The 15,701-nt window shown below is 42.1% G+C and overlaps 1 protein-coding gene across 19 annotated transcripts in view; it reads right to left on the bottom strand.

The window, feature by feature from the left end:
* The window catches only part of neb (nebulin), a 299,811-nt gene that overhangs the window by 95,886 nt on the left and 188,224 nt on the right, over positions 1–15,701 (bottom strand). For all 19 annotated transcript variants that reach the window (XM_060827055.1, XM_060827069.1, XM_060827066.1 and 16 more), the window contains 13 exons: positions 15,357–15,464; positions 15,091–15,204; positions 14,298–14,495; positions 12,841–12,945; positions 12,611–12,715; positions 11,781–11,888; positions 11,593–11,700; positions 6,664–6,771; positions 6,461–6,565; positions 6,257–6,361; positions 6,059–6,157; positions 5,268–5,372; positions 49–153 (listed from right to left, as the gene is read on the bottom strand). In XM_060827055.1, the coding sequence (XP_060683038.1) occupies positions 49–153; positions 5,268–5,372; positions 6,059–6,157; positions 6,257–6,361; positions 6,461–6,565; positions 6,664–6,771; positions 11,593–11,700; positions 11,781–11,888; positions 12,611–12,715; positions 12,841–12,945; positions 14,298–14,495; positions 15,091–15,204; positions 15,357–15,464 (1,473 nt within the window). The remainder of the gene's footprint in view (positions 1–48; positions 154–5,267; positions 5,373–6,058; positions 6,158–6,256; positions 6,362–6,460; positions 6,566–6,663; positions 6,772–11,592; positions 11,701–11,780; positions 11,889–12,610; positions 12,716–12,840; positions 12,946–14,297; positions 14,496–15,090; positions 15,205–15,356; positions 15,465–15,701) is intronic.

Genomic DNA, 15,701 nt, shown 5'->3' with positions numbered 1-15,701 from the left:
TTCACTATAAGAACCATCATTTCCATTTAACAGCTTGTCTGGCCTCACCTGACTCTGTATCTTCTGACCGTGTTTGGCTCGGTTTAGATCCACAGTGTCAAGCCTTGTTGTGTACTTCGTCTTTGCTTTATTTCCCTGAGCACGGTATACCAGCTAAAATTGACAAGAGGCAAATGAAAGATCAATTATCTCACTAAAATGTGGCACATGTTCTGTTTTGTTCTTGCTTAGATCTATGATAGGTTTGGGTGTCCCCGTTTACCAAATCTGTCATGATGCTTGAAGAGTCTCCAGAACCTTAATCCTGTCAGTGTCCACATTTTGCTCAATTTGGAATGTTTATCTGTATCATTGCTGTGACAAGCGAACCTTTCAAAACTGATCTTTATCGATTTTTGTTGGAAAACAGAATGTAGAGATATGGAGTTACGGCATTATTAAGATTGGCTATGGACTTCCTTGGTCAGGCATTGGATTGTCAATTGTGTCATAGAAATTTGATTGAGTCCCAATCTTGCATTAGCAAGCAAGTCAAATTAGAACGAAATGAACCCTGAGATAAATGCTCTTATCTTCCTGCTTTATAAAGAACAAGCTGATCAATGCAAAGTTCATAATTAAGGACTAAAGCTCATGATCAAGCATGTAGGATAATAGAGGTCCCTCAAAAGCAACACGACTGGCTAAACAGAGGGGAGTATGTATTTTGGCATAAAAAATTTAGTGCCTTAACTTGGATGTGTACAGATGCAAAAATAAATTCTTAGCTTGGAGAAATCTCAGGATGTGTGATCACAAAGTTTTATACATAACATCAAACAAATCACAAAACCTTCAGCAACCATCTTGATGTTCCCTGCATTAAATTCAATACTGAGTGCAATGATTACACATCAACTGCTGAATAATTCAGATCTTTTTATTGTGATCTTGGCAGAAAAGGGGATGAGAGTCAAAAAAATTGCAGATGCTGGAATCCAAGGTAGACAAGCAGGAGGCTGGAAGAACACAGCAAATCAGGCAGCATCAGGAGGTGGAGAAGCCAACATTTTGGATGCAACCCATCTTCAGGACTGGGGGTGGGTCTAAGAGGAGCTGTAAAAAAGAGGATGAGGTGGGGCATGCGGTGGTGAAGTAGGAATAGGTGAACACAGGTAGAGGGTACGAACTGGTTGGTTGATGGGAGGAATGAATCTCTTTGGTAGCTGAAAGGAAGGGTCAATCAGAGGAATAGAAGGGAGGGGGCAGGGCTGGGAAGGAAGTTGGGGATGGAAAGAGAGGTGTGCCCATTATGAGGTAGATCACCTTTCTTGAGTTCTGAGGTGTAATTGGTATACTCTACAGCTCTGTCTCCCTGCAGTTTTCCTCTTTGTCAAAAATTCCCATCAGAGGTTGATTATAGACTGAAGAAATATTTCCTTTACATTGCTTAATTTCAAATAACAGCATAGAACGCTAGATCATTTTCCTGAAGTCACTTAACATTTTCATAGAATCTTGATAGTGTGGAAGCAGGTCACTTGGCAAATCGAGTCCACAAGTAGAAAGGGAGGACTGCAGATGCTGGAGATCAGAGTTGAGACTGTGATGTTGGAAAAGCACAGCAGATCAGGCAGCACCCAAGTAGCAGGAGAGTCAGCATTTCAGGCATAAGCTCTTCATCAGGAATTAGGGTTGTGGGTCTGGGGGCCCGAGAGATAAATGGGAGGGGGTGGGGCTAGATGGAAGATAGCAGAGAATGCAACAGATAGGTGAAGGTGAGGGAGAAGGTCGGAGAGGAGGGTGGAGTTGACAGATGGGAAAGGTGATGGACAGGTCAGGAGGGAGGTGCAGAGTTGAAGGCTTGGGAAAATGTGAAGGGAGGGGAAAATGAGGAAAATGTTGAAATCCACATTGATCCCATTTGGTTGTAGGGTCCCAAGGCAGAATATTTTTGATTTTTGGTGGGATGTTACTCATGCCTCCCTACACCTTAACAGCACAGAGGTGGAACAAATGGAGAGTGTCAAGCTCCTGGGAATATGATCAACAAAGAGCTTTCTTGGACTCTTCGTGTGGACGCACTGGTTACAAAGGCCCAACAACAACTCTTCTTCCTCAGACAGCTGAGAAAATTTGGCATGATGGTAAATACCCTTGCCAATTTTTATAGGTTCGCCATCGAGAGCATTCTGGCTGGATGTATCACCACCTGGTATGGCAACTGTACCATTCAAGATCGGAGATGGTTACAGAGAGTGGTGAACTCGGCCCAGACAATCACAAAGGCCAACTTCCCATCTGTAGAATCCATCTACCAGGTCTGCTGTCAAGGAAAGGCTGCCAGCATTCTCAAAGATCCATCCCACCCTGGCAATGCTTTTCTACAACCTCTACCATCGGGGAGAAGGTACGGAAGCCTGAACACACGCATCAGCCAGTTTCTATCCTACTGTTGTTAGGATACTGAATGGACTCTCAAACTCTTAGCATTCACCTGTACCTGTGTTTTGGTTTTTGCCGCTGTTTACCTATTATTTACTTATCTATGCTACTTAACTTTGTGATATGCTTATATTGATCACAAGACAAAGCTTTTCACTGTGCCTTGGTACATGTGACTATAAATTCAATTCAATTCCATTCAATTCAAATTCCTCCAGACCTCGGGTGGTTAGGATCTGGCAATGAAGGAGACCATTTGAGGTTGGGGTGAAAGGTGTTGGTGAGGTTGCTGAATCTGTTCGACCTCCTCTTGGGAGCACGAGGTAGCGCCAATACATTCATCAATGTAGTGGAGGAAAGGTGGGGGTGGTGCCAGTGTAACTACAGAAGGTGGACTGTTCCATGTACTTGACAAAGAGGCAGGCATAGCTGAGGGCCATGCAGGTGCCATGCCCTTTGGTTTGGAGAAAGTGGGAGGATTGGGAGGAGAAATTGTTAAGGGTGAGCACCAGTTCAGCCAGGTGAATGAGGGAGTTGGTGTAAGAGTACTGGTTGGGACGATGTGAGAGAAAGAAACAAAGGGCTTGGAGGCCTTCATCATGGCGAATGATGTGTACAAGGACTGGATGCCCATGGTGAAGATGAGATTTTGGGGGCTGGAAAAACAAACATCTTGGAGTATGTCAAATGCGTGGGTGGTGTCCTGAACGTAGGTAGAGAGTTCCTAGACTAAAGGGGTCAGGACAGTGTCAAGGTATGCAGAGATGAGTTCAGTGGGACAGGAGCAGGCTGAGCCAATGAGTCGAATGGGGCAGTCAGGTTTGTGACTCTTCGGTAGGAGGTAAAATTGGGTGGTGCAGGGTTCACAGACGATCAGGTTGAAGGCTGTGGATGGGAGATCCCCAGAGGTGATGAGTTTGTGGATGGTCTGCGAGATGATGGTTTGGTGATGGGTGATGAGGTTATGGTTAAGGGGCAGTGGGGGGCCTGGCTAAATTGGTCCTCACCCAAAATAACCTCTCCTCCCACATCCTCCAAACGCAGGGGTAGCCTTGAGCACCTGCATGGGACCCAGCTATGCTGCCTCTTTGTCGGATACATGGAACAATCCATCTTCCACAGTTACGCTGGCACCACCCCCCCACATGTTCCTGCGCTACATCGATGATCATATCGGTGCTACCTAATTCTTCCACTAGGAGGTTGAACAGTTCATCAACTTTACCAACACCTTCCACCCTGACCTCAAATTCACCTGAACCATCTCGGTAACCTCCCTTCCTGCACCTCTCCATCTCCGACGACTGACTGACCATGGACATCTACTACAAGCCCAGCAACCTCCACAGCTACCTAGATTTCACCTCCTCCCATCCTACCTCCTGTAAAAATGCCATCCCTTATTCCCAATTCCTCCGCTCCCAACACATCTGTTCCCAGGATGACCAATTTTACCTTAGAAAATCCCAGATGGGCCTCCTTCTTCCAAGATCGCAATTTCCTTTCCCACGTGGTCAATGATGCCCTCCAGCACATTTCCTCCACTTCCCACATCACTGCCCTTGAGCCCCACCCCTCCCAATGCAACAAGGACAGAACATCCCCCTGCTTCTCACCTTCCACCCCACCAACCTCTGCATACATCGCATCATTCTCTGCCACTAGGTCCACCTACAAACGGACCCCACCACCAGAGCGATATTTCCCACTCCACCCCTATCAATGTTCTGGAGAGACGATTCCCTCCACGACTGCCTAGTCAGGTCTAAATCCCCCACCAGCCCACACCCCATTGCTGGCACCTTCCCCTGCCACCACAGGAAGTGCAAAACCTCACCTCCATCCAAGGCCCCAAAGAAGCCTTCCACATCCAACAGAGATTTACCTGTACCTCCACCAATGTCATCTATTGCATCCATTGCACGCAATGTGATCTCCTCTACATCAGGGAGTCAGGATGCCTCCTTGCTGATCGTTTCAGAGAACATCTCTGGGACACCTGCACCAACCAACCCCACCGACCCATGGCTGAACACTTCAACTCCCCCTTCCACTTGGTCAAGGACATGCAGGTCCTGGGCCTCCTCCTTCGCCAAACCCTAATCACCCAACGCCTGGAGGAAGAACACCTCATATTGTACCTTGAGACCCTGCAACCACACGGGATCAATGTGAATTTCAACAGTTTCCTCAATCCCCCTCCCTCCCACATTATCCCAGTCCCAAGCCTCCAACTGGGCACCGCCCTCCTGACCTGTCCATCACCTTTCCCATCTATCCATCCACCCTCCACTCCAATCTATCACTTTCACCCAAAACCTTCATCTACCTATTACATTCCCAGCTACCTTCCCTTTAGCCCCTACACCCCTCCCCATTTATCTCTCAGCCCCCCAGTCCACAAGCCTCACTCCTGATGAAGGGCTTATACCCGAAATGCTGATTCTCCTGCTCCTCAGATGCTGCCTGACCTACTGTGCTTTTCCAGCACAACACCATCGAGCCAACATTAACTCTCTGAAGGGCATCCTACCCAGACCCAACCTCTTACCTTTTCCTTGTAACCCTACATTTCTCATAACTGATTCACCTAAACTACACATCTCTGGACTGTGGGAGGAAACCCACGCAGACAATGGGAGAACGTGCAAACTCCACAAAGACAGCTGCCCGAGGGTGGAATCGAACCCAGATCCCTGGCATTGGGAGGCAGCAGTGCTAACCACTGAGCCACCATGTCCTCCCTTATTCATGCATAATAAAAGTGTACAATCCATTTGAGATTAAAGGTGGAGTTACAATTCCATTCTTATTTGCATTCCATGAAGTGGTTGGATACTTACATTGCTCAAGTGAGTTTTCAGTTCCGTCACACGCCTGTATTCAGGAGTATCAAGAACTGAAGTGTGCTTGTCACGTAATTTTTTGGCAGCTTTGTCATAGCCAGTCTGAAAGAAAGACACAAAAAAGAAGTTTAAAGTATTTTCAAATAAATTTTACTAGATCGGGAAGATAAATATTTTCAGAAATACTACTTACTATCTCAAGAGTTACAATGTTTACCCTCAGTAAGCTAGGCTGCCAAACTGAAAGATTAACTTCATTTTTCTCACTCTAGAGATGTTGCTAGATCAAATGAGCATATCCAGCATTGTTAGTTTTATTTCAGAATTTCAACATTCATGGAGTTTTCCTGTCATTTACGTATACATAAGGCAAAGGTATCGCTGTCCCAGGGAACCATAGGCCAGCTCGCTCATTAGAGAGGAACGACTGGTGGTTGTTTAGCCTGAGGGTCACTATGTCTCAGGCAAGGGGTAGAGTGAGAAGGTGGGACCTTCATGGTGATCTCAGCCATTGCAGGAACTGAACTCGTACTGTTGGCGTTACTGTGCATCCCAAACAGCCATCCTGCTAACAGACTGCTTCGGACACAGTAAGGACTGCAGATGCTGTAAGTCAGAGTCAATAGATGTGGAGCACCCAAGGGCAGGAAAGTCCTTAGGGCTGAAGACCTTCAGCATCATTCATGATCTTAGACCAACTTTTTTGGCTAAATTAAAACTCACATTTATGGCATAATTTTAGATCATAACAATTGGTATATCTGGATTACAAAAAATGGAAAGCATACCCAGAATTTGTGGAAGTCACGCACTCGTATCATTTCAGGAGTTCCATACAGGAAGCATCCAATGCCCCTCAGCCACTGAAGCTCTTCCTTGTACTTATTCTATAGAAGGAATAGTCACAAACTTAGTACTATTCAGAAAACATTAAGGAAAAATTTAAACAAAATGAATGAATAAGCAAAGACAGATTTAATAATTACATCACTCGTGATAACACCAACATATCGGTGATGGAGCAGCTCAGGAGTGACGGGAAGGGAAATCTTCTGACCTTTCAACCGGAAGTAGTCCGACTTATATATCAGCTAAAGGAAGACAAAAAGTAAAATCGTTGAATTCTGTTCAGCCAATAGAGTATGCTTAGTTAATTTACTGAGACAAGTTCACTCAATTCTTAAACTTACATCACTGATCGCCTCCTGTGTAGCTTTGACTTGACGAATTTCTGGAGTGTCATGCGTTGGGTGAATCTTGTCTTTGTTAGTGTCATAAAGTAAACGATATAGACGCTGCATCAGAGAAAGGAATTAAATGCATCAAATATTCACCTTTCCCACGGTAATCTTTTATGATCAATGTGTTCATGCTAACAGTGTGCCTACATTACCTGATTCAAAATAAGATCTGCTTTCTTGGCTGCAGTAATGCTAATGGTTTCTGGGATCAATTTGTAGCCTCTTGCTTTCATATGTTCATAAGCTTCCTTATACTTCAGCTATAAAAGAAAATGAGAAATGTTTTTGACAATCAAGCCCATCTAAAAGAACAAAATCTTATAGTTATAGTGTTTGAACAGAAGGCACAAACAAACATAAGTATTTGTGCCATATAAATCCTTTGATTCCATGTTTTTGTATTTAGTCTAGTGACCTCTCTGAGTTACAGTGAATATTGTTCTAATGCCACTACCTGCATTCACCATTTGGGTTTGTGAGACTATTATCCTAAGAAAAAGTGAGGTCTGCAGATGCTGGAGATCAGAGCTGAAAATGTGTTGCTGGAAAAGCGCAGCAGGTCAGGCAGCATCCAAGGAACAGGAGAATCGACGTTTCGGGCATGAGCCCTTCTTCAGGAATCTGAAGAAGGGCTCATGCCCGAAACGTCGATTCTCCTGCTCCTTGGATGCTGCCTGACCTGCTGCGCCTTTCCAACAACACATTTTCAGCTATTATCCTAAGAAACAATGGATGATTAGCATTCACCCTGGAGGAACAGTACAAGCAATACTTCCCTTCATTACAGTGACATTTCAAAGGATTGACTATGAAGTAATTAAGGGCAGGAATAATACCATAGCAGATAATATATTTCAGTTATACTGTTTGATGGATATGTACTACCCATGACACCAAAGATAACATTTCCTGAAATTATACAATGCGATTTTCATGTCCATCCAATCGAGCAGGTGAGGCTGCATATAATATTCCATCCAATAGATGGTGCCTGTCACTGGTACTCACATGGTACTTCCAGCTGGATTTTGTGCTACTATCTCCAGACTGGGACTTGAATCTACAACATTCTGATATAAGTGCTACTACAGAACTGTTAGCAAAGGGCAGGAAAGAAAAATAGCTATAATTTTTTAAAGGCTAAAAAGTTAAAAACTGGTCTTTAATGATTGCTGATGGAATATTGTCAGAAAGAGAACAGGATGCTTTGTGGAAAAGTTATGCAGCAAAGCAAATGGGGATGTTGACAACTAAACACAAATGGCACAGCAGTTGGAAAAACTGCATTTACAGAACTTTGAGGAAGTTAATAAGGTGCATTGTCTGCCTCAAGTCCCGGAGCAGTGAGGGGAAACGGGTCCTGGAGCAGAGAGGGGAAGCGAATGTTGGTGCAGCACAATAGGTATGAGCCCTAGAACTGTGCAAGCTGAAACAAGTAGTGGAGATTCGTGAGAGGAAAAGCGAGTCTTGGAGCAGCGCAACTTACCTTGGTGCAGCTGAGTGCCAGTTTGAAACGGACTGGATGCTTGGAATAGAGCGGGACAGTTATTCGGTTGGGGCTTTGCAAGGGGGAGTCAGACCATGTGTTCAATGTGCTGCTGCAATGTAATGTCGATCTGAAATACTTTACCAGACTGTAATGTCAATCCATCAAGTTTGTTATAACAATCTTACCTCTAACTTATTTTTTAAGACACTAAGTAATGATACTACTTTTCATTGATCTTTTGTATCCTAGATTTGTACCTAGGTACTGGTGCCAGTACCAATAAGTAAAATTTTTTCACTGTACTCCAGTACTTCTGTACAGAGTACACATGACAATAAAGGATATTATATTTAATTTCGCTCTACTCAAGACATTTTGCTGTCAAGAATCCATTTAAACAAAAACAGCCTTAATTAAGTATGTTAGGCTAAAAATGGCTAAAACAATTTAAAAGGGCTTTTTTAAAGACAATGACTTTTACAGATTTCGTGGTAAGAAATCCACACCCAAAAAAACTGTACACTTGCATATTTTTTACACATTGTCAGGTAACAAAAGTGCAATGTAGGTAAATTTGGTAAAATGTGCTGATAATCCACACTCAATTGGAATTTAAACGATCTAGAAGCACATCATAATCCAAAAACTAATGGAAGTTAAGCACCACAGCCCTCGCAAGCTAAGCATTTTTAGAATCAATAATACTGAGATATTGTTTTGTAAATTTTAGTTATATAAATTTTCATAGAATCAGAAAATGTTGTTCTTAAGTTGGAAGTAAGTGATTAAAACCAAATTCTTATGATAAATGGGCTGAAATTAATTACAATTAAGAAACCATCCTATGCATAAGAAATTATTTTCCATCTTCAAACAACATTAAACAGGTTGAAATCGATGTATTTTTCAGATTAACTTCCCTCACTTGAGTCTCATCTTAAGATAAAGGTTTAACTGTTGAGATTCAGCAAAAATGATTTCCTCCCAAACTGAGACAGGTACATTTCACTTAGAGTCATGGAGTCATAGAGATGTACAACATGGAAACAAACCCTTCAGTCCAACCCGTCCATGCCAACCAGATATCCCAACCCAATCTAGTCCCACCTGCCAGCACCCGGCCCTTATCCCTCCAAACCCTTCCTATTCATATACTCATACCTCTTAAATGTTGCAATTGTATCAACCTCCACCACATCCTCTGGCAGCTCACTCCATACATGTACCACCCTCTGCATGAAAAAGTTGCTCCTTAATTCTCTTTTATATCTTTCCCCTCTCACCCTAAACCTATGCCCTCTAGTTCTGGACTCCCCGAACCCAGGGAAAAGACTTTGTCTATTTATCCTATGCATGTCCCTCATAATTTTGTAAACCTCTATAAGGTCACCCCTCAGCCTCCGAAGCTCTAGGGAAAACAGCCCCAGCCTGTTCAGCCTCTCCCTGTATCTCAGATCCTCCAACCCTGGCAACATCCTTGTAAATCTTTTCTGAACCCTTTCATGTTTCACAACATCTTTCCTATAGGAAGGAGACCAGAATTGCATGCAATATTTCCAACCATGGCCTAACCAATGTCCTGTACAGCCGCAACATGACCTCCCAACTCCTGTACTCAATACTCTGACCAATAAAGGAAAGCATACCAAACGCCTTCTTCACTACCCTATCTACCTGCGACTCCACTTTCAAGGAGCTATGAACCTGCAATCCAAGGTCTCTTTGTTCAACAACACTCCCTTGGACCTTACCATTAAGTGTATAAGTCCTGCTAAGATTTGCTTTACCAAAATGCAGCACCTCGCATTTATCTGAATTAAGCTCCATCTGCCACTCCTCAGCCTAGTGGCCCATCTGGTCCAGATCCTGTTGTAATCTGAGGTAACCCTCTTGCTGTCCACCACACCTCCAATTTTGATGTCATCTGCAAACATACTAACTGTACCTCTTATGCTCGCATCCAAATCATTTATGTAAATGACAATTACACTGAGGCAATTAAAGTAAATGTTACTTTAAGAATTGATAGATACCATAGTTGATAGTTTTAAGACTTGCTGGACACTGTAGTTGATATGTTTTATTGTCACATTATCCGTTATGTGAACCAGGATTCTGCCCTTGAAATAAAGTTATATTTTCTCTTTTTTTTGAAACAGTTTAACATTCCAATTATACTTGAATTGCTTATTGAGTTCATTCATAAGTTTCTATCTATGTTATAATTTATATAATCTCACACAATCTTCTGTTTGGCCATTTCAGAAACTGGGGTGAAAGGGAGGTCTGCAGATGCTGGAGATCAGAGCTGAAAATGTGTTGCTGGAAAAGCGCAGCAGGTCAGGCAGCATCCAAGGAACAGGAGATTCGACGTTTCGGGCATAAGCCCTTCTTCAGGAATCTGAAATTGAATTTCAGAAACCTGACTTTGTATCTCTGGTGGGGGCGTATGTCACTGAGAAGTCGTTCTCAGACCCTAATATTATCTGGGTTATTATCAACAATTCATGCTATGGGTGTCATTTCAATATTAGGTTAAATGGCCAAAAACTTGGTTACAGAAATAGTTAAGGAGTGTCTTCAAGAGACAGAGAGCTGAAGGGTGAGTTGCGGCCTAGGTAATTAAAAGCATGACCAGTAGTGGAGTTGCAATTGAAATTGGAGATGCACACTCAGTATTGGTGAAGCACAGAAATCTGGGAAGAGACCCCAGAAACAGAAAGGGGCAAAGTCATAGACATGAAAACAAGAATTGGGATTTTTAAATCCTGATGGAGCCAATGTATGTTGCGAGTACAGGGATAAAGGAGCAACACTTGCTGTGTTAAGTTACAGGCAGCAGAGTTTTGAAACTTTATGAAGGATAGAATATAGGAGACCAACCAAGAGTGTTTTGAAATGGTCAGGCCTAGAGGAAACAAAGGCATGAAAGAGTAGCTGATGAGTTAAGAGCTGATGTTCTGAAATGGAAATAAGTGATCTTATTAATGGTGAAAATCTGACTTGAGATCAAAATTAACACAAAGAAAGTAGACTGGCTGAATATTAAACCATTGCTAGAGACCAGGATGGTGATGGTGACTGGGGAATGAAATTCTGGAGTACTGACTGAAAACATTGGCTTCAGCCTTTTCATTATTTAATTGGAGAAAATTTCTGTTCATCCAGTACTGAATGAGAGATAAACAGTTGAATAATTTACTAACAGTGGAGGAATTGAGAGAGATGGTGGTGAGAGAGAGCAAAGTGCGGTACATGGAAAAATGAACTCTGCATCTTTGAATGATGTAGCTGGAGGGCAGCATGTAGATGAGAAATAGTAGGATGGCCAAGGATAGGTCCTGGAGATCCAGTGATTGACTGAAGTTTCATAAATAAGAATGGAATTATGTGACCTCAGTCCTGCCTGCCTGATAGCAGTGGAGAAGCATTGGATAAAAACAGCATTGAGAACCATGTCAAAGGCTGAAGACCTGGAGAGACCTGAAGACAGAACATGATTTGTAACTTCGCGAACAGTTCATTTAGTGCAGCAGCAAGTGTGGAAATCTGATTCGAGAGATTCAAAAGTGGGTTTCAGGGTAATACTTACATCGCTGCGGTTATGGTCAACATTTCTGGCATGCTTTAAGAATGGGATATCTGCCGGAATGGTATATCCAGTGGGGAGAAGGCTTCGGCCTGTATCACGATAAAGATTCTACAAAAGGAATGTTACAAAGTCCAGTTAGTTGGAGAGGCTTCTCGCAATTTATTTTAAAAATCTAGACGCACACTTACCTCACTCTGTAACTTATAGGCATGCCTAGCTCTATCCAGATCCACAGTCTTTGTGGTTGGAGCAACTGTACCTCTAATATTTGTCACATAAGCATTGTGATACACAAACTGAAAAACAGAAGGAAGAGAATAAATAGAATATTTCACTTTCAAACATACTATATTCTCAAAATATTGAAAGCAAAATAATTGAATTACACATCAAGCGTACATATATATCTCTCTTGAAATGCTTTTATGTCAGTACAATGTGTATCTGTAAAAGTATATATCTTCTAATATGAATACACAATGTAAATAGACATATATGTAAATATTCAAAAGTCAGAAAACATATGACAGATCAGGTTGAGCTTTGATGACATTTTATTAGATGAGATTAGATTCCCTACAGTATGGAAACAGGCCCTTCGGCCCAACAAGTCCACACTGACCCTCTGAAGAGCAACCCACCCAGACCCATTCCCCTACACCAAACACCATGGGCAATTTAACATGGCCAATTCACCTAACTTGCACATCTTTGGACTGTGGGAGGAAATCGGAGCAAACCCACGCAGACACGGGGAGAATGTGCAAACTCCACACAGACATTTGCCCAAGGCAGGAACTGAACCCGGGTCCATGATGCTGTGAGGCAGCAGTGCTAACCACTGAGCCACCATGCTGCCCATACACTTATTATTAAAGTGTAATAAAACAGTACCTGTTTTGTATGGAAGCGGCACTATCTAGAATTTATCATTCGGTTTTAACCTGTAGCTGATAGTAGATTTCTAAGTCTATGTTATTAACGTCTCTTTTTATAAATTGGCTCAAAAAATACTTACATCACTCAACTGTTTAGCGTTGGTGACAGACTGCCGGTAAGTGGGAGTATCCATGACTGGCGTGAACTGGTCCCTTGATGCCTCAGCCTTCGCCTTGTATTGAATCTGCGGAGATAAATAAAAGTGGAAAAGAAATTAAATGATCAGTGGCAGTTAAAAGGCAAGTAACAAGAAGGAAAGAGAGAATCAATGCCAATAACACATTGCAGTGACAAATCCCTCCAACATACAGCACTTTGGAGATCATAGGATTTCTTAGCATGAAGTATCTGAGGAGTGTCCCAGACATTGCAACCAATTCCTTTAAGCCAGTTGAGATCATCTTTGTACAGAACCTGAAAAGATAGAACGAAAAACATAATTAGCACTGTGATGCTTGTTATCTGTCATCTAACTCAAATCTGACCAAAAGATAGGAAAATGGCAGTAGAAATACAAGAGAAGGGAACTTCAACTGTAATTTCTAACCTTCAGCCTTTCCAACAAGTAGGAAGCAGTCTAATTATCACATTGATAGGAATTGATAGAGACCACTATATAAAGAGCATGAAATTTATTAGGCCTTCTTCTTAGCATCTCCAAAGATTGCTTAATCTTAGATGCTGATGTAATTGCTTGCTTCCAGCATAAGACCATAATACCATGCGAGATAGTAGCAGAATTAGTTCATTCAGCCCACCATTCAGTCATGCTTGACATTATTCTCAACCCATTCTCCTGCCTTCTATACTTATTCATCAAGAACCTAGCTATCTCTGTATTAAATATAATACATGATTTGGTCTCCACAGCCTTCTAAGGCAATGGGTTCCACAGACTCACCACCCACTAGCTGAAGAAACTCCTCCTCATCTCAGTTCTGAAGATTCATCCCTTCACTCTGAGGCTGTGCTCTCAGGTCCTAGTCTCTCTTACTAGTGGAAATATTTTCTCCTCATCCACTCTATCCAGACCTCTCAGTATTTAGTAAGCTTCATTGAGTGTGCTTTGTGGTTTTCTACATGCCCATGTAGCAAACTGTACAAACAGTAGGGTCATATTCATTCTGATACTACTCTGCTTATCCTACCTTCTAGCTTCCAATCTAACTCCCTATTTTCTCTTTGTCCTCCTCTCTTTCCCTACGGATGTCATTGATACCGATATGTACCATGACTTTATGGATCAGTAGTTGATGGTACATTGCCTTTATCCATTGAACCAGGAAATTGCATAGAAGGTGGACGTTTGGTGCCTGTGATAGCAATTTGGGAGAGCTAGCCATCCCGCTGCTCTCCCCGCATTGCTCCAGAACTTCCTACAATTATGTACCTATAAAAGTGCACATCCAATTTATGTTTTCCATTCAAATGTTGCTACTGAATCTGCTTCCCAATATGTTTTGCCAAGATTCCAGTGAGATGTCTTTCATTCTCTCATGATTCCATTTTCATTGAATCTTTGTACTTCAGTACTGGACAGCTACTACAACTAGGAGAAAGTGAGGACTGCAGATGCTGGAGATCAGAGCTGAAAATGTGTTGTTGGAAAAGTGCAGCAGGTCATTTGAAGGGCTTATGCCTGAAACGTCGATTCTCCTGCTCCTTGGATGCTGCCTGACCTGCTGCCCTTTTCCAGCAACACATTTTCAGCTCCTACAACTGCCTATTTGGTCTAAAATTAATATGAAACGAAAACTAACACTTACATCACTCAGTTGCTCGCAGACCTTCTTGGCATGTATGTTAATCTGCAGATCTGGCAGGCATGTCCATTCGTGGAGATACTTGCGATAGTCAATGTAGCTGACTTTGCCTTGGGTGTCTTTGGCAGTAACCACTTCCAGCATGTCAGGCATGATGTGCACCTTCATTTTGTTATTTTCGTAATTTTGTCTGTACAAACGCTGCACAAAGCACAGGCCAAGTAGATTAATCCCAGCGAATTTTCACCCCAATAGTCAACTCTCATTAAATGAAATAGCAACAAATAAAATTCAGCAAAAAGAATAAGGCTCAACAATGATTCTCCTACTGTCATGGCCTGATACAAAGTAGACAACTGGTATTTGTAAAATGTACAAACGTTTGGCAAAGAATACGTTTAATATTGTAAGAATAGAAAAAAATATACAAGTTTAAACAAGTCAATGCAAAATAATTAATTGAGGCGGTTCCTTATGATTTATACAGGACTTTGCATGAAGCGCGAGTATACTGCACCCTGGGTGATACTTGATCTGTCTGTAATTATCAAACGTTTCTGGTTTAATAACAGACCACTGGGGAGAATTTAACCCCTACCCCCAGATCAAAATCATTCTTCCTGTTGTTTCTTAAAAACGTGCTCCGATCAACTCAATTCTTGGAATACCTGAGGATACTTTGGCTGTAACAGAGTTACAGTGGCCACAGAATGAAGTGCAGTGGTAATTAGGGAGGGTTGTAAATTATTTAGGCCTACGCACTTGAGATTCATGGTCCAACTTGAGCACTACTTACATCAAGGTTCAACTTGCCAGCTTTAAGACATTGCATGGTATGTGGGTCATCCTCCACAGAACGTGGCAATGTGTAGAGAGCCTTGAACTTCTCATACTCTTCACGATACTTTATCTGAAAGATTGAGTGCACACAGTTTGATAAACTTGCATGAGAGGAAAAAAACAAATTGCAAAAAATCATTCTTCTTGCCACTGCCAGGGAAGGTAGGGATGTACCCTCAGCAACTTGGCCTTAATTACATTTGATGACAATTTTCTACTTACTGGACTAAGAATGTCTTTCTGATTCTTGGCCAGAGCTATCGAAAACGCATCTCCTGGCATTGTATAACTTGTTGCTTTCACCTTATCCCAGGCCAGTTTATAAGCATTCTAGAGAAACAATACATGGCTGATTATGTAGAAATCGAAGAAGCATTGTTTTAACATTAAACAACATTGTCAGAAACAGCATATAAAACAATGATGGTGATTCAAGTTAACATATATACTAAAACAGATAAGCAATTCAACAAGTTGGCAAGAATGCATGTTACTAGGACAAACATTGCACATTGTTCCAGAATGTTGATGTGTTTGATACCACAAAGATGCAAACACGAACAGTCA

The sequence above is a fragment of the Hemiscyllium ocellatum genome, chromosome 7 (genome assembly GCF_020745735.1).
Source record: "Hemiscyllium ocellatum isolate sHemOce1 chromosome 7, sHemOce1.pat.X.cur, whole genome shotgun sequence".
In the NCBI taxonomy this organism is placed as follows: domain Eukaryota; kingdom Metazoa; phylum Chordata; class Chondrichthyes; order Orectolobiformes; family Hemiscylliidae; genus Hemiscyllium; species Hemiscyllium ocellatum.
This window is presented reverse-complemented; position numbering and strand designations above follow the sequence as displayed.